This window comes from Chiloscyllium punctatum, chromosome 32, assembly GCF_047496795.1.
Source record: "Chiloscyllium punctatum isolate Juve2018m chromosome 32, sChiPun1.3, whole genome shotgun sequence".
Lineage (NCBI taxonomy): Eukaryota > Metazoa > Chordata > Chondrichthyes > Orectolobiformes > Hemiscylliidae > Chiloscyllium > Chiloscyllium punctatum.
The window spans coordinates 47132461-47159489 of NC_092770.1; the positions used below are offsets into that span (position 1 = coordinate 47132461).

Sequence of the window (27029 nt, forward strand, 5' to 3'; positions counted from 1 at the left end):
TATGCAAGCCACATAAAGCTGGAAAGGTCCCAGATTTATTCCATAATTCATACCAATGACTTTTCATACAAGTGTCTTAGATTGTCAAAATACTTATTTCTTTAAATCGTTATTAGTTCATACAGTGGTAACGATCAGGAAAGATGTTGTGAGTAGAGCATGTACGTTTATGATCATAGCCAAAGGAATGAAGAGAGAAGGGTTTTATTACATAGAATACCTCCCAGGAAAAGTAATGCAAACAGAATATGTAAAGGCAATTGAATAGAAGTGGATAAAGATTGTAACTTAAATATTTAAAAGGGTATGTGGAAAGGGCAAGGAAATTGGAATAAACAAACAGCTCTTTCAGAATATTAGTGCATGACTGATGGGGCAAAATGTTTTCCTGCTCTTATATACATTCTATGATTCCTACTGTTACAGTATACAATTTACAGGACTATTCCCTTGTTTAGAAAATAACATGCATCTTGGGACAACATATTTAACTGCTGTCATTTTTTTTAGAAATTGTTTCTTTATTTTAACTCTCTCTTGGGATGTTGACATCTCTGGTTGGACAAGCATTTACTGCTCACCCCTATTTGCCCACTGCTGTAGGTATACAGAGGAACCTCAATTATCCGGCATTTGATTAACCGAATTTCAGATGATCCGAACATGATTGCAAGGTCCTGATGCATGGCTAATTATGTTATCCAGCATTCAATTAACTGAATGAAATATTCTCCGCCCGTGTCCTTTGGAAAATCGAGGTTCTTCTGTATAGGCCAGAATAGGAAAGGACAGCAATTCCTTTCCCTAAAGGGCATTAATGAACCAGATGGGTTTCTTGGACAATCAATACTGGGTTAATTTCAGATTTTTATTGAATTCAAATTCTAAAATCTGCTCTGATAGGAATTAAACCCAGGTGCTCAGAACATTACCTGGCTCTCTGGATTACTAGCCTAGCAACAATACCCCTCGGCCATGACCTCCCCTATTTCACGATGCCACAGGAAAAGAGATCCATGATGTAAGATCCAAATAGGATTTCCTTCCTTCCTAGTTAAGGTAACTAAATAGGATTTTGATGTATTAAAGAAGAATGTGTTCATCGGTTGTGTTCTGTTATTCATGCAGATTAGCATCATACAGGAACAGTTACACTTGGTTTGTGCCGATACTCATCAAGTCATGACTCTTTGCAAAATCCTCGAGGCAAATTGATCTGAAATTTGATGCCCCAGCATTATTAATGATATTTACATTTCTCTAATTCTGGCTCATGTACATTTCCAATTTTAATTTTTCAACTATTGGTGACTGCACTTGGAATATTCTACCTACAGCTCTCCACTTCTTTGCCTCACTTTCTTCCTTTCAGATACTCTTTAAAGCTTACATCTTTGACCAATCTTTTGGTTATCTGGCCTATTATCTGCTTCTATGTCTCAACGTCATATTTGTTCATAATGCTGCCGTGAAGCATCTTGCAACACTTCATTATGTTAAAGGTGCTAGATAAATACAAGTTGTTGTTGTTTTGTTATTAGGTAGATGGTGTGGAAGGCAGAGATTTCAAAGAAAGTCTATGTTCGATAAAAGAATACACAAAAATAAGTTATGCCCTTAACTTTTACATCAGTGATGGAGAAAACCTTAAATGATGGGTTTAATTATGTATTTCCTTATACTTTTGCCTCAATAAGTGCTTGGATTATCTGCTGGAAATTGTGATAGATTCCATGGTTTCAAAACTTGTAGAATTTTAAGATGAAATTTTCACTGAAAAGGGAAACTGTGAAGAGAAACGGACTCTCGCAGTTTCCAAGGAAACTAAGACTGAACCTAAGTTGGGAGAAACTTCTGGGAGATTGGAACTTGCGAAAATACTATCTCTAACATCATAGGCCCTTATCTCCTTAAGAGGCTTACTTTGTGATACCTTATAAAATAACTTCTAAAAATCCAAACATCTTACATCCACAGCTTCCCTTTTACCTATCCTGCTTGTTACCTCCTCAAAGAATTCTAGTAAATTTTTCAGGCATGCTGACTCTGCTTCATTATATTTTCTATTTCTAAATGCTCTGCTATTACATCCTTTATTACAGACTCTAATATTTTTGTAATAACAGACGTTAAGCCAACTCGCCTACAGTCACCTACATTTTTGTCTCCTTCCCTTTTTCAAATAAAGGTGCTGCGTGGACAGTTTTCGAATTGTCTGGGGCTTTTTAAAATCTAATGATTTTTGAATGCATCCACTATTGCTGTAGCTACTTCCTTTCACATCCTTTCTTTCTCTATTTTGTTTTGGTTACTTTTTCTTGATTTTTAAAAACTTTTCCAATCATCTGGCTTATTTGCCATTTAAAAAAAAAAATCAATATGATTCTATTCTTAACTTCCGTGATTAACCATGTTGACTTGTTTACTTTCTAGAATACTCCTTCGTCACTGGAATGTGCCTTCGCCATGAACTGTTTTCTTCAACATCTGCCATTGTTTCTCAGCCATCTTTGCTTCTAAACTCCTTTCTCAGTACACTCTACTTGGCTCTGCCACACTGATTCATAATTGGACATGCAATTGTTATGAAAGATGATTGGGAAAAATCCAAACTCCATCCTCCTCTCCAATTCATTAGTATTTACTATTTCTGATGATGCAGGGTCACAGACTTTTCCATCACTGGGAATGGTCCAAGTTTTCATAACACTGGAAGGACTCGGAGGATTTGGTTGCTGTGTAGATGGTTCTCAAGTTTCTGTTTCGAATATGAGGCAGGGTTTTGGAAGGGAGTCTGGTACTGTCCATTGCTATGGAGGGAGTATTTAAGAGTTTGACAAAAGTGAGACACAGAAAATAGAGTCTGATTCATTGATGAACTCCTGCACCTGGATTACATTCAACATTTCTAAGAAATGTTTGCAATTATTTCTCCAAACATGTGCAATTAATGTCGAAATAAATATGCATATTCCACACTGCAAGTCTACCTGTCTGAAAGTAAGAATAAAATAAAATTTGATTAAAACAACCAAATATTACAACGTTAATACAGATATAAAAATTCAATTAGCAATTACTACTTTCTGTTAAAATATTTGCCAGGATAAATGCAGCTCCAACAACATTCTTATGGTTACCATTGACCAGAACTCTACTGGACTCACCATATAAACACAGTGGCTACATGAGCAGGTCAGAGGCTCGTAATACTGTGAGGAGTAACTCATCTCCTGACTCCCTAAAACCCATTATCTACAAGACATATGGCAGCAGTGTGATGGAATATTCCCCATTTGCCTGCACGGGTGCAGCTCCAACAACACTCAAGAAGCTTGACACCATCCAGGACAAAACAGCTCACTTGACTGGCACCACATCTACACCATCAATGCTCAGCAGCAGCAGTGTGTACAGTTAACAAGATGCATTGTAAAGATTTGCCTAAGACAGTACCTTCCAAATCCATAATCACTGTTCTCGAGAAGGATAGGGCCAAAAGATACCTGGGAACACCACCAACGATAATTTCCTCTCCAAACCACTCACCATCCAGACTTAGAAGCATTTCAGTGTTTCTTCTCTGCCACTGGATGAAAATTCTGGAATTGGCTCCCTGTAGGTCTATCTACAGCAAATTTGCTGCAGCAGTTCAAGGAGGTAGCTCACTACTAACTACTTAAGGGCAACTAGGCATAGCTAAAATGCTGGCCCAGCCAGTGGCATCCACGTCCAAATAATGAATTTTAAAAAACTAACCTACAATATGTATTACATCGTCAGATTAACATATGAAAAATTGTAGATCAGTTGGTGTCATTTCATCTTAACAGCTGGTAATGAACACTTCATCTAACATACAGCAGCTGTGTAAACAATTCTTGCATAATGATTGACAATGGGGGCTGATTTTTATAGGCCAAACTTTCCTTGGTAAAAATTACTTTGAATTATGTAACTTCAATTTCAGATCCTGCATGTGGGATGGAGGCTTGCCCACTGACCTTGAAAGCAGAGCACTGCAGAGGGCCAGGTGAATGGGAAGATAGCAAAGTGAGAAAACCCACTATTGTACTCTGGAACTTTGTTACTGTTGTTTCAGAAGCTACTAGCTTCTTTAGTTCCTTAGACATCACACTCCCTAAACAACTTCCCTCCCAGCCAATTCAGATCATAACAGGAATGGGTGGCACGGTGGCACAGTGGTTAATACTGCTGCCTCACAGCACCAGAGACCCAGGTTCAATTCCAGCCTCAGGCAACTGTCTGTGTGGAGTTTGCATATTCTCCCCATGTCTGCGTGGGTTTCCTCTGGGTGCTCTAGTTTCCTTTCACAGTTCAAAAATGTGTAGGTTAGGTGAATTGGCCATGCTAAATTACCTGTAGTGTTAGATGTAGGGAATGGGTCTGGGTGGGTTGCTCTTCGGAGGGTCGGTGTGGGCTTGTTGGGCCAAAGGGCCTGTTTCCAGACTGTAAGTAATCTAATCTATACAGGCCTAAATGACCGTTCAAAAGCATTTCTGTTAACTCCATAACGTGTGACTCCCACACTGCACTGAATCAGCAAAATGGCATGACCCTGCAGATATCAGCCACCCAAACATTGTGTTAGAAATGGAATGCGACATCTCGAACAGGATTCTGCCTGCCATGTTGAAAGGCACATCGAGTCTTCCAAGCTCCATGAAAATCTAACATGGGACACTATTTCCCAGTCTCTCTCAGGCTGACACTTCACAAAGTTAAAAAAATGCAATTAATAACATTTATTTAGCTGAAAACCTAATCAAATTTAATATTTCATCAAATTATATCAAAGACCAACAAATGCAGATTTCAGAAGGGAGACAATTTCTCTTTTTGACTGAGAAACATAAATAATCAAAAATGTTTAATTTGAACACAAATTAAGGGAACAGTTGTGTAATTAACACGGTCTCTCATATCTGAAGTCTATCTTATTTCTCCCTCTCAACAAACCTGCCTTTCGAAAAATTCTCAAACTAAGTTTTGCTCAATTAAAGCTGGTGAAATTTGTTGCCTAGGCTTTCTTTAAATACATGTTCAACACAACCAAGCAGATTTAAAAAAAAATCGTTAATGCAATATGGATGCCAGCATTCAATGCCCTGGAAATGTTGGTAGTGAGCTGTCTTTTTGACCCACTGCAGTGCTATTAGGAAGAGAATGCCAGGAATTTGACTCAGAAACACTGAAAATACAGCAATATAAATGCTGTCTGGTTTGGAACAGAACTTGCATGTAATTGTGTTCCCATATATCTGCTGCTTTTATCTTTCTGAGTGGAATAGGTTAAGGGTTCAAAGGTGCTGTCAGAAGAGCCTACAGTGCATAATTTAAATGACACAAACTATAGTTATTGGGTGTCAGTATTGAAGGCAGTGAATGTTGAAGGTGATGGAGGAGGTTCCAATCAATTGGGCTTCTCTGTCCTGGATGGTGTTGAACTTTGTGAATGTTGTTAGAGCTGAAAGTGGGAATATTCCGTCACAGTCTTGACCTGCTGTCTAGATGGAAGACAAGTTTTGGGCAATTTAGGACATGAGTCAGTTGCTGCAGAATTGCTCTTGTAGCCATAATGTTAATATGTCTGGTCCCAGTTCAGTTTCTGATCAATGGTATCCCAGGATATTAGGAGTGGGAGATTTAGACACAATGCCATTGAATGCCAAAGCATGATAGTTAGATTCTTGTTGGAGAAGAACATTACTGGCATGAAATGTATTGGAGCTTGGGAAGTGAGAAAGAGTGAAGAAAAAAATCCATTTGCTTTGGCTAAATATTGCTGATGCAGCTTGGGAATCTGTATAGACAGTCCATATTCAGGATGTCCTGATCTTTTTCTTACCTATTTTGACTGCAATTTCTGGCTCTACAGCACATGTTTTTGGTGCCAACAGAAGATTTTGGCTCCAAACTAGAGATCCCAGTGCACAAACCTCCCAGTACTAGCATGCCAGATGTCATTTTAGTGAGGATATTAGCATATATGCATGAAGAGAATGCCTACCAGAAGAATGCTGAGTCGACAGACTTTTGTGTAAGACATATTTATTACCATATTGGACATGTGCTCCAGCTACTGCCCTTTTTTAAACTTGCAAGATCACCCACTAACATTGTTTAAAGGGACCATTAACTGCTTTCAGTGATGATGTATCACTGGATTTTATTGCAGTTGTTGGGGAACTTAGTGGTTTCCAGAGTTGTTTAATGCTACAGAAGCCTACATGAGCTGGTGTGGCATGAACCCAGAGAATTTGGCCTGATTTGAAAAATTCTGCACAAATAGCCATCTTTGCTTGCCTAGCAGCATATGGCTTTCCCATGTCGCAGAGGTCTATTGATTGTACACACAGCATAGGGGCTGTATGTCAACTGAGATGTACTGAAACTGGGAAGGTATCAAATGTTTCACTTTGTGTATATGGTTACAGGCCAACTGGTTAGTCATGTAGTTCAATACCTCCTATCCTGGCAGCAGTCATGATGCTTTCACATTATAGTTTTCCACCAACTATTTGCATGTGAGCCATCAACCAATTGGTGGCTTCCAGGCAACAGAAGACATCTTTAGCTACATGCCTCATGACTCCAGTGTGGAGGCAATGCATATGTGAGCACCCTGCAGCCACACAAAATGTGATAAAGCATACTTAAATAGTGGTTTTGCCACTTGGAGAACTCTAGAAAAGCACTACATCCTCTGAAAGAGAGTGCTAAAATGCAGGTGAGAGACGGGGGACTGGATGATGTGGAAAGGAGGGGGTAACCAACACAGATACTATCTAGCTTGGTTTGGCATCCAAATATGCCACCAATGAACACAATCCCAATTCCCTGTTCACCCAGAGCACCATACCTCTTACTAACCATTAGTGTTCTTTTAGTTATAATGCAAACAAACATTTAGTTATAATGAAACAAATGTACCAAACCAACTTCATAAACTAAACCATGCCATAGCATATACAAAAGTAGACAAGTCACCTTTATGCATTCTCAGTGTACCTGCCTTTCTTGTACCTTGGCTTGTCCTTATGCTCCAATGCAAGGCAATCTCAGTGGTTGCAAATTCGTTACACTGATCGCTTTCAAGGGTAAGTGGCAAGTTGCACCTGGAATTGGTTCAATGCCAGGAAAGAAAAGATAATGGTTTGCAGGTGAATACAGGTTTGTTTCCAATTGGGTTCTGCAGGACTATGTATTGGATCTCTTGCTTTTCTTGGTATATATCAACGTTTTACACTTAGATTCATGGGAATGATTTGGACATTTGCCACTGTACATGTGGTTAACAGTCAGAAAGAAAGCCTTGGACTGCAATGGACTGGTCAGGTTGGGACTAAGGTGGCAAGCAGAATTTAATCCAGAGGAAAGTGTGTGGTAATTCATTTTGGGAAGTAAAACAAGGGAAGGAAATACACAGTAAATTGTAGGATTGTGAGATGTGTAGCAAAGCAGAGAAAATTTAGACGTCACCTCCACTGATCCCAGAAAGTAGCAGAACATACCATAAAGTAGTTAAGAAAGTACACAGAATGCTTTCCTCATTAGTCAAGGCACAGACAATAAGAGCAGGGAGATGATGCTAGAACTGTACACAGTATGATGCTAGTTAGGTTTCACAGCTTGAGAACTGCATGAAATTTAGTCACTAAAAGGATCCACAAGAAGGATGGAATCGCACAAGGGTGATCTAGTTAGGCACCAGCAAATTTTTTTTGTTTAAAGTAGACAAAATTTGAGATCCCAGGTACTTAACGTGTGAATAAAGCCACAAGTTTCCACATTCTGAACCCAAGCTCAACTTTACTGCAAAAGGCTAGAACAGTAAAATAATATACAATATATACAACTTTCACTTCATCAAGGAAGTTGGTCAGACCGGGTTTGATTAACGTTGATTGCAATTTAATAAGTTATTACTTTTAGACAGGCAGAGGGAATGGTACTACATTTCTGTACAACAACAATAACAACATCATGATTCTGGAGCTTCTTTTGAAAGTTGTTACTAAAAACAAGAAAGCTTTCCCTGAGTTGGAAACCTTTGCACCAAGTACAAGAGTCTATTTCAATCTTTTGCACGAATAGCAAAACTTGTACACAGCCTTAAGCCTGAAAGCGTGCACCATTTTATGTTAACTATATCCAGCAACATAAAATGTACTTCTGATAACAACTCAATTATTTGAAATATGACTGATATGAAGTGTAAGTAGTCCATAATTTGTCAGTCTTTTAGTAAACTTTTAAAAATGAAAAACCATGTCATCCTGTTTCTAATCTATTGATACTTTCTTCATTCCAGTGACTCCCTCAATGCCTCAAATTTATTTTCTTGCTTTTTTCTGTACCCTGGAACAAATGTCAACTAGCTCTGTGGATTTATTTTATTCTGGGTTCTTTTACCTCACTTAGGTATTACAATCCTACATATAACTAATGCTACTTACTATGGTTAAAAGAACTTGAAGAAAATGTAAGTTTAAATACAAAATGAAACATCAAAATGAAATATCAAACTGTGTGGTCCATCTAAAAATTATCTTCTATTTATTCAAGAAATCTGGAAATATCTTAGAATGATAGTCATTTGCAACCTATTCCAGACTTCCCTTCAAAAAAGATAACAATTTGTGTTATTGCTATTTTGTTATGGACTCTCCTTCCATAAGGATATAGTTTATATTTCCTGGGACAAGTTGACTTCTCTTGGGACATTGCTTTGAAAATAAACAAACAAACAGGCATGCAGGCAAGGACACACATACACAGCTACACAAAGAGCAATAAGCGATCAGCCAAAATACCAATTTTGAAAACATCAGACATTTTCCAAAACAAACTTATAACTAAGATGTTGCATTATTTACAGAAAGTCTAATATTGTAAATTTAACTTTGCATTTATGTCCTCCACTGTTATTCTGATTCTCAGCAAATTTAGGGATTGATATCCATTGATAAGAAAAACACAGTAAGACTCTAATGCTTCATGCAGAACTGTAACTAATTGGAAACCATCTCAAAGGATCAAGGAGATCAGAAATTGAATTAAAGGTGGAGATAGCTAGGGGTTTAAAAATAGTATTTATACAAAAAAGATACTGTAAAAGATACTGTAAAACCAATTTGTAATTTGCTATGGATTAAAAACATCTGAAATAATTTCTCACTTTTGTTATCTATATTTTTAAACTTAGAATATCAGAACAAAGTAAACTCTTCTGACTCAGGATAACTGGACATAGAAAATTGCCTGAACTATTTCATTGAAAAATAATTTTCTTTCTAATTAATTTGCTTAACATAAAAAAGTGAAACATTTTCTTTTAAATCTAAGACATTTACAAGGACTAACTGTCCTGTAAAAATATTAGTGGCTGGCCGCTTCCTGTTAAAACTTAACCTTCTGCAGCCAAATAGCTTCTCCTTCTGTGCATTTTTATTAATGTTTCCCATGTGTTTCATGCCAGGCAGCTGACAATGTCAATTACCTATTACTCAGGAGACTTTACATCTTGTTTAACTCTGCATTCTCATAGAGAGGAATAAACATACATCTGAGTCAGAGCTTCACACAAAAATCCCTTCAGTTTTTACTTATATTTCCTCCACATAGTCTTCCATATCTTTGTCGCAGATTTTGTTTTCCACCAGAAAGTTAGGAAATTTTTTTGTTGGCCTTCTTGTGGCTCTTATCAACACCACTGCTATAATCTTACAGTGTGGAGCATTTCTATAATTATTTTCACTCGTCATTTCCACATTTCAATGTTGTAAAATCTTGCTTTAAGTGGTATGGTGCCTCTGTATCCCAAAAAAAGGTAAAATATTAGCTGAAATCACATGCGGTCAATCTTCTGTTGAAGGTATTCCACTGTTGGGGAGTGTTGAGTCCCCCAGGCTGTAGGCTGCCCAGGTGGAAGATAAGGTTGTTCCTCCAATTTGTGGTCTGATTTACTGTGGCAATGGGGGAGGCCAAGGATGATCATGTCTGAAAGGGATTGAGAAGGAGAATTAAAAATGGGTGGTGACTGGGAAATCAGGTCGGCCCATGTTTTCCTTGGAACAGAGAAGGCTGAGGGGTGACATGACTGAGGTATATAAAATTGTGAGGGAACGAGATAGATAGGAGGAACCTGTTTCACTCGGCAGCGAGTTCAAAAACCAAGAGTCATAGATTCAAATTAAGTGGCAGATGGATTAGAGGGGATGTGAGTAAAATCTTCTTTACACAGAGGGTGGTGAGTGTTTAGAATTTGCTGCATGAGTTGGTAGTGGAGGCAGAGACTAGACTCTCTAGAAAGTACCTGGATCTCAACCTTAAGTAGTATAGGCTGCAAGGCTCTGTCCGTGTGCAGGAAGATGGATTAGGGCATCTGGGTATCTTTGGTCAACATGGACAAGATGGACTGAATGGCCCTCCTTCTGTGCTGTATCATTTATATGGTTCTAAGGGGTCCTCAGTGTAAGACCCTTGAGGTGGTTGTTCATTTCAGACAGGTATTGACAGTAAGAACTGACAGTTTTAACATCATTATAGTTGCAATCAGAGAAGAATTCAGTTGCAAATCTATCAACATATTTCTTCTCTAACCCCCACCCTCAAATGGTCACAGCTTCAAGAATAGTGCAATGTTGCTTCTTCATATCAAGTACAGGTCCATGTATCATTAAGTAATTTTATCCCTGCAAAGCCCCACTCTTAAGATTTATCACCTTAAAGTAAGTAACATTTAGTAATCATGAACTCTGACAGGATGCACATTGGTATCATCTCATTAGTACTTTTACCAATTGGATTTTCTACTTTCTCAAATGGAAACTTCCATTGACACAAAGTTAGTTGTTGACCTCTGGTGAAGATTGATTTCTTATTGGACACGGTTTACTGTGTTGTGACTGCTGTGAGCAGTATTTTCAGTCTTGTGATAAATCATGCAACAAATGTGAGTGTCAGCTTCACTGTTAGCACTTTAAAGACTGCCTGTCACTTACTGTTTGGATGAACAAACGACAGTTCGAATGATGGTTATGTTGACTTCTGGTGAAAAGTTCACAGTCAACATCTCTGCTCTTTACAGATAATGGTTAGCCTGCTTGTATCCTGTATTTTCCATTTATAGTAAATATTATGATGCCAAGTAGACATTTATGCATTTATAATTATTTTGTTGCCCTTTTCTCAATTTATTTTGCTTTCTTCCTGAAAGACCAGTCAGTTCCTCCCCAACCACCTTAACATTGTACCCAGGGCTCCACCACAAAACTTTTAAAATAGCCATCATGACCTAAAATCAATCGAAAATAACTCTTGCCATGTGAAGAAATGGTCAGCTACCGAGAACCACTTTAAACCACAGAATTTCCGTTTGATGTCAGTGATGATCTTGTATTTTCTTTTGTAAATTAAATCTGTGTTGATAAACTAAAACCACAATATCTTAATCAAATGGACCAGATATCATGCAGCAAGACTATGATTGAGAAATAAATATTCTGGGATGCTTTCCATTATAGAAAGCCAGGCAGAAAAGAAAAGGAGGAAGAATAGCCTTGTTGTAAGGACAACAGAAAGAAAATATTTTGGCTCAGAAAATCAGGACCTTGATTCAGTATGGGTGGAAATTAGAAACAAAAGCCTGAAAACGGTGGTAAGAATAATTTATAGCCCACCCAATAGCAGTTACAACATTGGACAGAGCACTGAGTATAAAGCATTTAGAGCTTATAACAATAGTGTGGGACTTTAATCTTCATATTGTTACAACTGTGAAAGGAAGAATGTGCTGGTAATCAAGACCCACTAATCCATGAGTTGCAACAGTAGTAAATTTTTTTGATTTAATCACCAAAAAGGTCAATTGTTTCCTTTTTGTGCAGCTATCCAGAAAAAAAGACACTTGCACCAGGCTTCTTTAATTAACTCAAATATAGTTCATTTTTTAATGAAACAAACCTGACTCTGGTAAGACTATTATTTGGAATTAGAAATATATCCTGTTTTAATTCCAAAACAGACATTCTCACACAACACAAAGGACAATAAAACTCTGTAGAAGTGTTATTTTAAAAAGAGAAACAGAACCATCTTTATTATCCAATGGTTTGAAGACAAAGTACAGAATATGATAGAGTAGAATTGCTCACTGCTGTATACCAATAGAATAGCTTCCAGTCAAGCTGGATCCAAGTCTTTGTATAATGGTCATATTTTAGCTTGTCACTTGGTAATCAAAATACTGAAGACTGGAAACTTTAGCAGGTTCCATGTACTACAAGAGAGAAATAGTCTTGCAGCTGTACTGCTACTTTAGATGTTGTTTCCTTCCTCTTAAAGCTCCTAGGTTCGTGAAACGAAAGCCAAGTCCAGAAATGCCTACGAGACAACCATCGGCACAGGTGTCTGCATAATCTCTTCCAAAGCAATTATGGGCAATAAATCTCATTTCTTTATTCATCCTTAAAAGCTTTAGTTGACTATTTTTAGAAAATATTTGACTTTCTGTAATCAGCAGGTGGATTAGAATGAGTGTTAAACTGTTGACCTCATTTCCACGGCAACACATAGATTACTTTCAAACTAGTAGTACAAAAAAGGTTTAAACCAGAAAGTTCAAGATCTTCCAGTTGTTCACAAGTGCATAATTATAGATATGCGTCCCAATAACATAGATGAGACAGATCATCTGGCTAATGTCATCAAGCATAGCCAGCTCTCTCACTGATGTAGCTCTCACTTAAGCTTTGCTTAAGTTTAATGTTCTTATTTTGAACTCGAATATGATATCAAACTTAATGTGGAATTCAGTTGTATTGTAAACACCTTTTCCCATAGGATTTCTTTTACCATAAGGTAGCTATTTAAACTTGAACACTAGATTTATGATAGCTTTAGTCCTATTTGCTTCCACGAAGTATTAGTCTAGAAACTGTCATGAAAACACATTTCAATTCCACCTTCCAAACAATCTGTGTCAATTTGATTTGCCCAGTTTTCATTCACTGATGATGATTAAGGTCCCCACAATTATTATATTTCCTTTATTACATGCTCTACTTTTTTTTATTAAATACTTCGTACAACTGTATAACTTGCTATAATTACGGTAAATAGTATTAGATTAAATGTTGCAAAGAACAGTAGCAAGGATGAGGATTGGGATAGTTTTAGAAAGCAGCAAAGAGTGACGAAATGCTATTGAAACAGGACAAAATAATATGAAAGCAAATTGGCCTGGAATATAAAAACCGATTGTAAGAGCAGTTACAAGTATATTATAAGTAGTAACTAAAATAAACGCCAAGCCCTTTGAGAGTGTCTAGAGAAATTATCGTAGGGAATAAGGAAACAGCAAAGGCATTGAATAAATATTTTGTTTCTTTTTCATGACAAATTATACATCTGAAATATAGGGTAATCTAGGGACTAATAAGAGTGAGGAATTTAACTTAATTAACATGAGCAGAGAAGGGACTAAAAGACAACAAATCCCCATGTCTTGATGGCCTACAGCCTTGGCTTCCAAAATAAACAGCTGCAGAGATAGTGGATGCACCTGGTCATGCTTTTCCAAAAGTCCTTTTGACTTTAAAATGGTCCCAGCAAAAATGAAGTTGCAAAACATATTACCACTATTCAAGAAAGAGAATTGAGAAGGGGACAGTGAAAGAAAAAGGGACTACAATGGGATTGAAAGAGATTTAATAAGTTTACAACAAGGTTGCAAGTGGGAAATTGTAATGATATTCATTTTGAAAATAAGAACATATTAAAAATTAAGTTTTAAATATTGATAGTGAGGCAGACTTGTGTGGATTAGTGCACGGTTCACAGGAAGGGAACATTCTGTTCAGAAATTCTCAGGCCAATGGAAGATTGACCTCTTTTTGCCAAAAGATTAGAATACAAGAACAAGGAAGTCTTCCTACAACGAGAAAGAGCTTTTGTGTTTTCCTTGTTTGCTATATCCCATGCGAATGCTTCCTTTGATGCATCCCAGGCAAACATTGCGGATACTTACTGGTTGGTTTAGTTCTTTTATTTAGTATTACAGGCGGCCCCTCATTAAGCTCACCAAATTGCAATTACCCCAAGGGGTACGGGGAGTAGACTTCCCGGATATTAAAAGATACCAACTATGCATGCTTCTGTCTTTCATGAATGACAGACTTGTGAGGACCCCACATCAATATGGTTGGATATCGAGGCCTCCCAGGCAAAGTGCCCTCTTACTAGTCTGTCATTTATGTACAAGCTGAGGACAGTTATGGAATACTAAAGGAAATCAATCATTATTAATACTGTCAAAGCATGGAAAGTAATGCAACAGAGTGAGGGCAATCTATCTAAAATCTCCTTTCTCACCCCGATAGTTGGTATGTGGGAATTCTGGCCAGGGATAACGGACTCTGAATTTAAATTTTGGGCAACTAGGGGAGTCTCCTGTCTGGGTGACTTATTTGAGGGTGATATCATGATGTTCTTCCACCAAATGAGCCACAAGTATGGATTGTCTAGCAGAGACCTTTTTCAATTTTTCCAGGTCAGGGACTTTATCCAAAAAAGAACTATGCTTTTGACCAACCCTTACAGATTTGATACAGAGAAGACAGTGCTTCATTCCAAAAGCACTCTCTCGGTTAGTACTCTCTACAGCCTACCTGGGGGGCAGTGCCTCGGATGATATTGAGCGACTATGTGAGGTTTGGGAGCAAGAGTTGGGAGTGGAGATGTCCTCCGAGACATGGGAGGACGTTTGGGAGAACGCGAGAAAGATCTCGATCTGTAACAGAACATGTAACATGCCGTTGAAGGTACTTCGTAGGGTTTATTTGGTTCCCAGATCATCTTGCAAAATTCAAAAAGGGAGCACCTCCAATTTTCCCCAAGTGCAAAATAAGCACAAGAACCCTCACTCATTGCTTGTGGTCATACCACAAGCTTTGTATGTATTGGAGTGCTGTGGCAGAAGTAATACAGTGCGTCTTGAGGTCCGAAGTTAATGTAGACTCAGTCCCTCTTCTCCTGGGCTTGCCAAATTTACCTTCCTTAGATGTACATGGCAAAAAGCTTTTTAACATTTTCACTTACTGTACGAGGCAGAACATTCTGATGAGCTGGGTGTCTGAGAACCCCCCAGGCCTGTTGGGATGGCATAAGTTAATTATGGAACACATCCCTTTAGATTTCCTCACAAGCATGGTGCACCATAAACTGGAACTTTTTTTATAAGACATGACAGCCCTTTTTGAATAAACTGTAAGTAGATTTGTCTGCCATTTTAATTTGGGCCTTTGTTTAGCCGTGGTGATTAGGTTGAATGAACCTGAAGCCCTGGGAGGAAGAATCCCGAATAAATAATGCTGCCGAAGATTGGGAGCTTTGGTTTTGTTGCGCTAAGTGGTGTATTTATTGATTTGAGAGTATAGTTTTGATTTGTTTTGTAGAGTAGGGCAGGGTTAGCCCTGATCCTCGGATGCTGCCTTACCTGCTATGCTTTTCCAGCACCATTCTAATCTTGACTCTAATTTCTAATATCTGCAGTCCTCACTGTCGCTTGGGCTTGTAGTTAGTTTATTGTAATTGTTGTTATAATTTTATACTGTTATATTTTTGTAATTTTATAATTTTGTAAAGAAAAATTTCTCAATAAAAATATTTTATTTAAAGAAACAGCTTTTGGGAAACCACATTTGAATAGTGCAAGTTTTGTTTCTATATCTAAGGAACAATACATTTATAGGCAGTCCAGCCAAGATTTATTTGATCGGTTTGTGGAATAAGGGAACTTGCCTGTGATGGGCAACTGAGTAAATCCCTGGAATTTAGAAGAATGAGAGGTGACTTCTTGAAATATACATGACTAAGAAGGTGTGTGGCAGAGAAGACACTGACAGGTTGTTTTGCCTGGCTGGTGAGTCCAAAGCACTAATACTAAAATATATCATAATGTTTAAACTCAAATAGCAAGTTAGATGTCAGATTAAAGGAGTGAACTCACACTTCTTTCACTGTGACTGGGCTAAATTAGTTGAATTCTTGTTTTAATAGCATAGAGAGTGTATCTATACCACAGGGATTGAGGTGTTCAAGAAGATGGTACTTCGTCACCTTCACAAGGTCAATTAGGGATGGGCAACAAATCCTGGCTTTGGCAGTAATACTGACATCCTATGAAAGAATAAAAATGAAGTAAGCACATCTCCAAGTCTGTGGCTTACCAACTGTGCAATGCAATTTGTAACTTTTATCCGGAGGTCTATCTTCTCTGGTTTGGATTAGATGACATTGTTGTGGCAGAGAATGAGGAGTTGTGTTCTACTCCCAGCTTTACAATACTGGACTTGGGCGTGCCTGATACTTACAATGAATGCTACAAATTTGAAATTAAATTGCATGGAAAGTTCTACTTTTAAACAATTGAAAGAATTGTTCAAGAAAGACTATTACTAAATCCTAAAAATAGAAATTATTCTAAATCCATGTCTGTTTTAATCACAGCAATCAACGTTGAAGTCAAAATGGCTTCAACAGTAAGTTAAATTCTAGTCTAATAATAATTACAAATTACACATTCCCTCATTTTAAACCCTTTCTGATTTGCTAAATAACCTCGAAATCCAGTGTCAACAGCTCCTTAGGTTTTAAGAAGGTTAAATACTGAGCCTTTGACCATACTTTTGGTTATCAGACCGAAAATTGTCCTCGGTGGCTTGGTGTCTTACCTTGCATTATAATGCTCTTGTGAAGAGTCTTTGGATATTTTATTATGTTAAAGGAACAGAATAAATAAATATTATTGTGGTTAACATCATATAAGTTAAGAATTAAGTGGTACTGAAACACTGGATGGAATCTGATAGGATTCTCAGTGATGTGGACTATGGTGAAATTTCTCCAGAATCGGATGAGAAATTTGGCAAGATCCATCTTGGCATCAGAAGTAAATCACACCATTCTCTATGCAATTGAAAAACAGCATATTAAGTTTCTTGCTAGGCAGCAGCAAGTTTGCAACTGAGAGGAATTATTGCTTGTTGATGGTCTAGCACTCCACATTTATGAACAGCTTTCCATCTTATCAACCTGCCAACAAGCTAGATATTGTAAAATCTCAGCATGGTAGTTAGGAGTAGGTACATGTTGAATCCAAGTCGCCACTTTTCCCCAAAGGACCCCTGTGTTGGCCAGTCAACACCAACATCAACAGAGCATGTTCAGTAGGTACCAGCCACACACATCTACATTAGTATCTGACATATGCTAGCCTCTAGGACCCTCATGACACATCGCTGATCCACTTAAAGATGCTTCTGTACTTTCCATGCTGCACTTCAGACTGTACAGGCAACTGTCATTGTAATGCTGTCAAAAGGACACTTTGTGCTTCTGACAGACACACCCAGCTCATGATGCCAGGTTGCATCTCTGGGTTCTGCACTTGCTCTCATAGCACTCACTCACTCTGAGCTAATGTAATGTTCATAGTGTCCCTGCCTTGCCTTTTTACACTTTACCCCTCAGCCAGAAATATAGGTTGTATTACTTCTATCTTGCCTTGCAGATTAGCCCAGGCACAAAGGAAATAAGTTGTCAGCAGGCCTCAGTCAAATCACAGAAACATTGTCAAGGGGAAATAGCCATAAGGCTGGGGATCCTGGTACTTTAAGTAAAGCACGCCGTCTGATATAAGTCCAAGCTACACAGGCAGTCAGATTCAGGATTTTCTCCACCTAAGGGGGGTTATGGACCAGACCAGATCCCCTCAAAATATTTTAAGAAGATAGCCTAGACCCTAATCTTTCCTTATTGTAAAGGCAGATGTAAAGTGCTGTGTTCCAGATGCAATTCAACTGATTAGACTACTCAACACAATGTATTTTAACTATAATGTTTAAATAAAATGAAAGAAAGAATTCAGGATAACATCTCTATTGGAAAACCTAACTGAATAATAGGTACAGTAGCTATTACTAATTTACTGTCCCAATACAGTAACATCCCATAAACACACCCTTTGCCAAAAAGGTAAACTCAGAAACAGATCTTGTCTCACATGCAATCCAGGAAGAGAACTTTCAGCTTTCGTCTGTAATTGAGAGGGGAGGGAAAATAGTTTCTACTTCTTCCAACCTACAACAGCAACTGCTGAAAGTTCACTAAAAATCCTTGATCTGTGAGAGCTTGACCATACCTAATCAGACTACTTCTATTGTTCCAACTTGAAAAAATCTCCAAGGCCTCCCAAGTTGTTTATCTTTTCATAGACTGCTCTACACCTCTTAGTCTCTCTCTATGAGAAACCAGGACAAAACACACCACTTAAAGCTACAGCATCAACACAGAATTGAGGTGCTGAATGTCGGGCACCTTAATGCCTGGTAAGACACATTTGGCCCTATTTGTGTTGCCTTCCGCCTGGTAATTTGCAGATCAGAGGTCCTGCAGGGTTCATGCTATCAGGAGTTGTTGGGTGACAGTGAGTGGGAAGATGTCGCAGGCAATAGTGAGAGTGATAGAACATGATCTTAATGGAAAGTGGATACAGCAGCATGGTATGGGTTTGATTTATTGGAGAGAATATACTTCTGTAGAAGGGCTAGGTCATTGATTTTCCTTCTATATTGCTGTGCATTCCTCCACATGGCTGAGATTGCACTGAATCTGGTGGCAATCTTGGACCAGGTTTGGTGTTGTGGCCTCCTCTGCTGGTCTTGGGGAAAGGGGAAGTTCCATGTCTGCATCACTCCATCCAGCAGGGGCTCCAGGTCCTGCCTACCAAGTGAGGTGCCAATTTCCTCTGCTTGCCATGCCTGAGGCAAGTGTCAGTAGCTGTACAGGGTAGCCCACGACTGACAATGCTTGATGGTATGGGTGCAAAGAATGCTGGTGAATTCTGGGATATCTGCTGATTGGCAAGTTGTTCTGGAAATGGAGCGTGCTAAGATGGGGCTGGAATTGGATGTGAAGGGTATCAGGCAGGAAAGGTAGGCCATTAATTGTGCTATGGAGAAAGTGAGGACTGCAAATGCTGGAGATCAGAGTCGAGAGTATGGTGCTGGAAAAGCGCAGCAGGTCAGGTAGCATCTGAGGAGCAGGAGAATCGACCTTCATCAAGAATGATGAAGGGCTTATGCCCGAAACGCTCATTCTCCTGCTCCTTGGATGCTGTCTGACCTGCTGTGTTTTTCCAGCACCACATTCGCGACACTAATGGGGCAGGTTTAGTAAGAAATGACAAAAAAATCTCACTAGGGGAAATCTCTCCAAAAATCTTGAAACAAACAAGACTCTGCCCACTGTTTCTGTGTAACACACTCGCAAATATGAGCCTTATTTACAAATATGAAACTGTATTGTTTTTGTACTCATTTCAAGAATATTTACCCATCTGACCTTTTTCATACAGTCCCTACTGATTATCAAAAATGTGGATATTCATATTTCATGTTCCCCAGATAAATGAAAGTGATGACTTCTTGCTGGATAGTGTTATGAACACAGCTGATGGTAATACTGCACAAGTCAGACCCCAGAGTGAAACTTGGGTCTGATAGAGCATACATCTACAGTCTGATTACCATGGTGGCCCTCCACTTAACTTATTCACAAAGGCTGCCAATGTTCTTTTAATTTAAAGAAAAGAGGTTTACTACACAAAAGATAATATTTGTGAACATATATGATCATTTCAAAATATCTTACTAAAAGTAGCAAAAAGATTCAATCCTCTTCCCAGCCATACCTTTTAAACAAAAAACCCAAGGAGGTATCACTCCTTTCTTAACTCTTTATATGCTTACTAAAATGATTATTTTCAGCCCTTGTCTGTGGACAACTGAAGCAGCTTCAGATTTCTTTTTAGTCTTCAAGGTCTAAAGACTTCTTTCTGGCTTAGATCGCCCAAATGTGTGTGTTTAATTCTGGAGCCTAAAGATTTCTGCCACTTTCACAGCCTAACTACAAACTAAACGCTCAGAGTTTGCAGAATTCTACCAAACTAAGAAAAAGCTCTTCTGCTATGATTACATTTGCTCTTCTGAACTCAACCCGACTTGTGGCCCCTGACCATCTGTTTTGGTATCATAAAACTCAACTCTACAAAGATTCAGCAATTAACTCTCCAGGTAGTTAATTGAATCATTTAATTTAAGTCACATGGTTTCTTGAAAAAGCTGTCTTCAGTATAGTGCTCAAAATGACTTTCTGACCTTTGTTTTAAAAAAAATCACATTTCCAGAGCTGAAAACTGAAAAGAATTTAAAAAATATTCATTTTCTAATTCAAGAGAACAAATCATAATATATCACAAACCTACATCACAATAATTACATATTGAAAGAAAAAAGAACTTTTTAACAGCTCAATTGCATATTTGGAATGTCAAGGAAGCTTAGTCCATTGCATTTGCAAGAAAAAGTGTTTATCCATGCAGACTTATAACAATATTCTAAGAAAATTAAAGGGCCAGCACTGATATGAATGCTCTCCAATATCTTATTTACTTTCCTCTGTTACACATCAGCAATGATCAATGTCAAAGTAAACGAAAGTATGTGTTGAACACATGGAACTCTAGAATTCATCCCGTGATTGCATCTGCTTTGTCATGACTATGATAAACTGGCTTGAACAAAGACATCAGCAAATGCATTGAAATCAACAAAATCATCCTAGTCCCCTTTAAGGATCTTTAGTGCAAGATTTAACTGTATCACTAAACATCACTATTACACTTGAGCACCTCCAATTCACTGTTCATGCTACCACCATCTAAGGCTTCAAAAGGAAAACATGTCAGCTCATCTCCTAACAAAAGCGTGGGAATTTGGAAACTTAATGGGTAGCATATTGTTGTAACTGTTGTGACATCAGACCAGCTGAGTGTGTTGACATGGATATTACAAATGAGGAAAGCACCCTGGGGCTTTTTATAGTTCATTGGATCCCTGCTGTAGCATAAAATCACAATAGGACTAACATAGTCCTGGTTTTGGAATCATTGCAAAAATTGCTTCAAACAATCACATTTCCAATAAACATTTTGAGCAGCAGAAGTAAGTGTTATATTGTGAATTTATCGGATTATCAGTTCAATCATTTTTGAATCATTATACTATTTTGATAACTGTAGTAGAAGATCTGACAACTTATTTGCTATAGGTTCACTTCCTGATATCAATAGTACAAAGAGCAGAATTAACTAAAACATGCTTGAACATTTATTATTTATGCTTTACCTACCTGCTCTGAGCTCATCTTCTGCAACTCTTCCTCCCACATTGCCCTGTCATTGTCAATTCCATATGCCGGGGGTGGTGTCAATCCTTGAAGAATCTGAGAGTCACGGTCCTGACACAGAGACGTAAGGTGTCCTATGTACAGCTTCAGTTTACTGCGATTCTGGTTCAGTTCTAATAGTGACTGGATGATCTGCTAGGAAGGAAATAAAAAGGTTGGAACAAGCCATCACCATTAAACATTTCCAATAGCAAATGTGGCCATCACCATTAGAATAAGTAAATTCTGGAAGCCTTCACCACAAAGTTGAGACTTAAACATGAGAGACATAAGGCAGAAAATCTGCAATGTAGCCACATACCAAAACTAAAAAAAAGACATTAAATAATGTAGTTACTAACACCCAACATTGTACTAAAAATTATGGAATGGCCCAAGTTTCATGAGAACAGCCACAGACCTCCTACCAAAACAAAAGCAACAAAATCAAGGCAGCATGAAAACAATCACAAACATTTTAAAACAACAGAAATGTAATGATTTGAAATAGGAGGTTTCCCCCTTTCTGAACTTTTTGGCTTGTTACCTGTAATATGAGAGTTTAACTTCTGATCATTTCGAATTCTTAAATGCTCTACTTTGTTCCCATCACCAGCATCACCAAACTGTTCTTCTCAAACAAGAAACAGAAGTTTCTAAATTTTGTATAGCATTTTTCATGACTCAAGACATTCCAAAGCACACCACAGCCAAAATATTTCTGAAGAGTTGTTGTTTTTCACTGTACTTTGTAGTATCCAATTTCTACACACCAAGATGATAAATGGTAGAATATTCCACTTTTGGTAGAGTTAATTGAGAAATAAATGTTAGCTAGAATTTTGAGACAACCTTTCTGCTCTTCTTAAAAAAATCCTTGGCTTACCACTACAGCTGAAAATATCCCCCAGTAACTCCCTTAATGGTCTGGTTTCTGGGCCGGGCTTGAACCCAAACTTCTCACACACAGAAATGTGTGTACTATCATTAAGTTCAGGCTGACACTCAAAACTTGGATATTTTGCCGCAAACAAAAGCATACAAGATTATTCTAAAACATATACTGTCCAGTCTACATTTGGAGTAATGTGTAGGTCACCAGGATAGAAAAAGGACATATGTATATTGAAAGGATACCAAATAGAGGTGAGATAAGGGTAAAGATTGGTATGGATGTATGGATATATTAATTCAGACATTACATTAAAACATATCAGGTTTGTAGAACGGAAGACTCACATTTACATTAGTGAAAATAAGTTATACCAGATACTATAATTACTTCTTAAAAATGCCAAAGTGATAAATGTTTCGAATAACCTACTAAGCAATGTAGCTGGAAGTAAAATTATTTTTAACAAAACTGAATGCTTGCCTGAAGTATTAATGTTCCTTGCTATTGAAGTTTAAATGCTGAAAGCCTACATATTTGTATTGCTAGACTGTTAATTCAGAAACCCAGGTATTGTTCTGGGGACCTAGGTTTGAATCCCATCATGATAGATGGTAGAATTTGAATTCAATAAAAATCTGGAATTAACGGTCAATTGATGACCATGAACAATTGTCAGAAAAACCCATTTAGTTTACTAATGTCCTTTAGGGAGGAAAACTGCTGTCCTAACCTGATCTGGCCCACATGTGACTCCAGACCCACAGCATTGTGGTTGACTCTTAACTGCCCTCTCAGTAATTAGGGATAGGCAAATGTTGTTGGCCCAGCCAGTATCGTCCACATCCCGTGAAAGAATTTAAAAAAGCTCCACGTAAATATATTCAAAGGTTGTATTTTTTGTACTTCAGAATTTGATTTAATCTCACTGAAGATGTCACTACAGTCAGAATGATAGCTGTTTGTAAACAATAGCTATTTATAGGTGTAGAATAAAAGGATTGGTTTGAAGTTTGCACAATTCCATATGAGCACTAAGAAACAAAGTCTACACCAATGATCCACACTCAGGATCTAGAAGAAAGATTTTGCTTCATTAGTTGACAAGAACATTGTATTAATTATATGTATTGGTACTTGTACAATAACAGCTGCTGGCCTAAACATCAAAGTACTTGTGACTGCTATGGTTATCATGATTAAGATAGGAGATCCTAGCTGCAGCTCCTGATCATTTCCCAGTGTGAACTGTATATGCGACTTAGTATCTATTTCTCAACATTATGAATATAATTTTGTTTCCAAAATGGCATTGGCAGCCTGTGTGAAGCACACCAGATGCCATTTTAGTGAGGGTGCTTGCATGTCCAAATGAAGCATCCTTGGAAACCAAACTAGGTAGATTGTGATATCAGCAACACTGAAAATCAACCAGCAATTAACCTGAAGATAGCGAATAATCCCTTTAACTCATAATTGTGGTAATGTGTATCATGGTGATTTGACACTAGTATTGCCATTTTGGTATGTAACGGGATCATCAACTTTCAGGGCAGTCAATGATTGATTTGTACCGGCTGTTGCTGGGTTAGTAGAATTGTTTGGAGGTTAAAGTTCAAGTCTGTAAGGAGTGGTGCAGCATGTGGTTAAAGTTCTCACTTCAAGTGCTTGCTTTGATACCACAGTTACTACTTTAAGGGATTATCATCCATCTTCAGGTTAATTGCTAATTGATTTTCAGTAGCTGCTGTGGCAATTATAGAATTATTTGATGATTTCTTAGAGTAGTTTAAAGTTTCTAAAGCTTACTGACAGTGATGTAGCATTTCCTAAAGGATTCTGTCCTAACTTCTGCACAAAGCATGGGCTGTCAGATATCCATGCAGCCAGTTACATTCACCTAGACTGCGGTATGAACAGAAGTGATAAATAACAGAACAATCTGCTGGGGTGGGGAGTGGAAGGGGGCTCAGCAGCATTCAGCAGGCGACTCCAACTACTCGTGTTCAAACAGTAACACTTTTATCTGAATCTCAGTAAGCAGTGTATCAGATGTTGGCATTTCACTAAGGATATCTTCATTGAAATCTGCCACCTGTTACTCCAGCCTCAGAGCAGGGTTAGTGACTGTGACGATGCCAGGAACTGCAGTAGACAAGCCACAAACTAAGAGTGGCCATTGAATGAAAAGGACTATCCTAATGTAACATGGCTCATGACACTGGATGAGCAACCTAATGGCAGGTGGACAGCAGGCAAGAAAGGTTGTCAGGGCCAGGCCCTTAACAATGCCTGCCACAGCTATCTGGTTCCAATACCTTTGCAATATTTGTCTGAATGGTTTCAATGCTCTCATTCTCCCCATCCTCTACAGTAAGGCCTTAGTGCAGTGTCAGAAAACATTAGAGCTTTCATTCTGCCATGTTGTGCCATTATTGAGTGGGTCCTCTGCTGGGAGCGCTTTCAGCAGCTACCTGTTCTTGAAAGAAGGCATCTCTGTTTTAAGAGGCTGGCTTTAAATATTGCAGCTAGCAACTAGCATCTTTCAATTTTGCAGCCCTTGTCAGGTGTGTAGTCACTCAACAGTGCACTCAGAATTGGCTGTACACAGCGATCACTTAAATCAGCAGACAGTCTCTACCTGGCCAATTTCACAGAAGGCGAGGTTCAGCTCTGAATGCTCAATGGCTGATATGTCTGACAAAGTCACTGATCAGGCTCGTAGCAAAAAATGGTGGGAGAAGAGATGGAAATATTAAACATTATTCATGTCTTGTTTGTTGAGAACACCAGACCCTTTAAAAATAGCAATTACAGTCAGTTCTGATATAACACGACTGTTCCGTTCTCATGCGATCTTGTAAGAAAATTGTGCAATAGCTATGGCTTTCAAATTAATGAGGCTGGAATCACATTATAACCAATGGTTAGATAAGGCAAGTTTGCATTCTGCAAATAACGGTCTAAATTATTCAACCATGTTCAAGCCAATTTGTGTTGAAGAAACATGCAGTACAGCAGACTTGACTGTACATGGATTTGGCATAGGAGTAGACAGATATGTTTCAAGAAAGAACAATCCAAGGAAGGGGCACTCAACCTGAAACGTTAACTCTGATTTCTCTCCAGATCTGCTGATCTTTTCCAGCAATTTCTGTTTCTGATTTATAGTATCTGCAGCTTTTCCTGATTTTACTGATATTTACATCTTCCCATTCTAATATGCAATATTCAAACAAGCTTAACTTTCAGCTAACTGACTGGTCTGTTCATTTGTTTATTTAAATACAGGAGTCAGCATTCAGAATTAATAATACTCCATTTTACAACAGCTAGCCAGAGGAATCAATCAAGTAGTCCTTTCTGAACAGATAATAGAATCTGATGGAAAAGTCTATGAGGTTGCTGCCTCTCTTAGGAAGAAAACCATCTTTATCGTCTTTTTGTGAAGACTTTGTGAGGCAGGGTGCCTGGAGGTGGTGGTAGATGGTGCATGCAGGAATGAGATAAGAATAGCACTTTAGAGGCATCCCTTACTTGGGATTAAAATGTTACATGTGAAATTTTGTTAATTTTCCTTTACATTTAAATAAAATGCAAACATAGCAGCATGTCCCCCTGTCAAGGGTTTAAGATACCTTGGAATCTGGGATGGACATGGCTGATGTCACTATCTCAACCCCTTTGCAGTTTGAACAGGAGAATTAATTTCTTCCAAGATACACCGGACACAAGGGGTGAGCTACTGTACATTACCCGTGCCTGTATCAGATGCAGAGTTTGAGGAATCTGACGTGGTGGTAAAACACCCCCGATGGAGCTACACAAAAAAGAACCAGCCTATGTCCTGGACGCGGGGGAGGGATGTAGTGATTGTAATGTGGTCAGCCAAGGGGACCTCATAGAATAGGAGTTATCTGATTGGGGCTGTTAACCTGGTCCCATCAGGGAACCCTGGCTGACAAATATAAACAGGAATATCAGAGGTTACATTCACTGGAAATTGGCTCTGAGGAGGCTAGATTAGTGTCAGGGACTCTCCAAGTTTAAATGAAGGGGGACTTGGATATGGGATACATTGTGGAGCTATTTCAGTTATCTCCTTTCTGGGGCTGATCAGGTGCCTTGTCTCCCGCAATTCTGAGAGTGCCAATGGTCTGGGAAATTTTTTTGGCCAGCTGCAGGACTTTCGCAATGAGGTAGTCACCAGATTATGGCCCCACACTTTCTAAATTCTGGATTAGTGATGCTGGAAGAGCACAGCAGTTCAGGCAGCATCCAAGTAGCTTCAAAATCGACGTTTCGGGCAAAAGCCCTTCATCAGGAATATAAGGGCTTTTGCCCGAAACGTCAATTTCGAAGCTACTTGGATGCTGCCTGAACTGCTGTGCTCTTCCAGCATCACTAATCCAGAATCTGGTTTCCAGCATCTGCAGTCATTGTTTTTACCCCACACTTTCTAAGCCTGATGTTTTCAGTAATGTATCAGTACATGAGCTGGTGTGGAGATTACAGGAGGTAGCCTTGCCACTGTTTACTCTGAGGACTCCAAATTCTTTTCAACAAAAATGGAGATGGAACATCTTGGTGAGTGGCTGATTCACCTGGAGGTGGTGGATGTGTTGGCGGTACTTGCAAGACAAAGAGAGAAACCATTGCGGCCAGTGGTTAGAAGTGGTGTGTAATTAATGTGACAGACGGTGGGGTTACAATGAGAGTTGCAGTGGAATGACCAATGGGACTTACTCAGTTATAATGTCATAGAGATGTACAGCACGGAAACAGATCCTTCGGTCCAATTCGTCCATGCCCACCAGATATCCCA

The 27029-nt window shown here is 38.5% G+C and overlaps 1 protein-coding gene across 4 annotated transcripts in view; it reads right to left on the reverse strand.

The window, feature by feature from the left end:
* LOC140458142 (ELKS/Rab6-interacting/CAST family member 1-like) overlaps positions 1-27029 on the reverse strand; it is a 917474-nt gene that overhangs the window by 46359 nt on the left and 844086 nt on the right. For 2 of the 4 annotated variants that reach the window (XM_072552282.1, XM_072552285.1), the window contains one exon: positions 21277-21465. In XM_072552282.1, coding sequence (XP_072408383.1) covers positions 21277-21465 — 189 coding nt within the window. Of the gene's footprint in view, positions 1-21276; positions 21469-27029 lie in introns of those variants that run through there. The other 2 variants (XM_072552281.1, XM_072552284.1) reach the window with 2 other exon arrangements.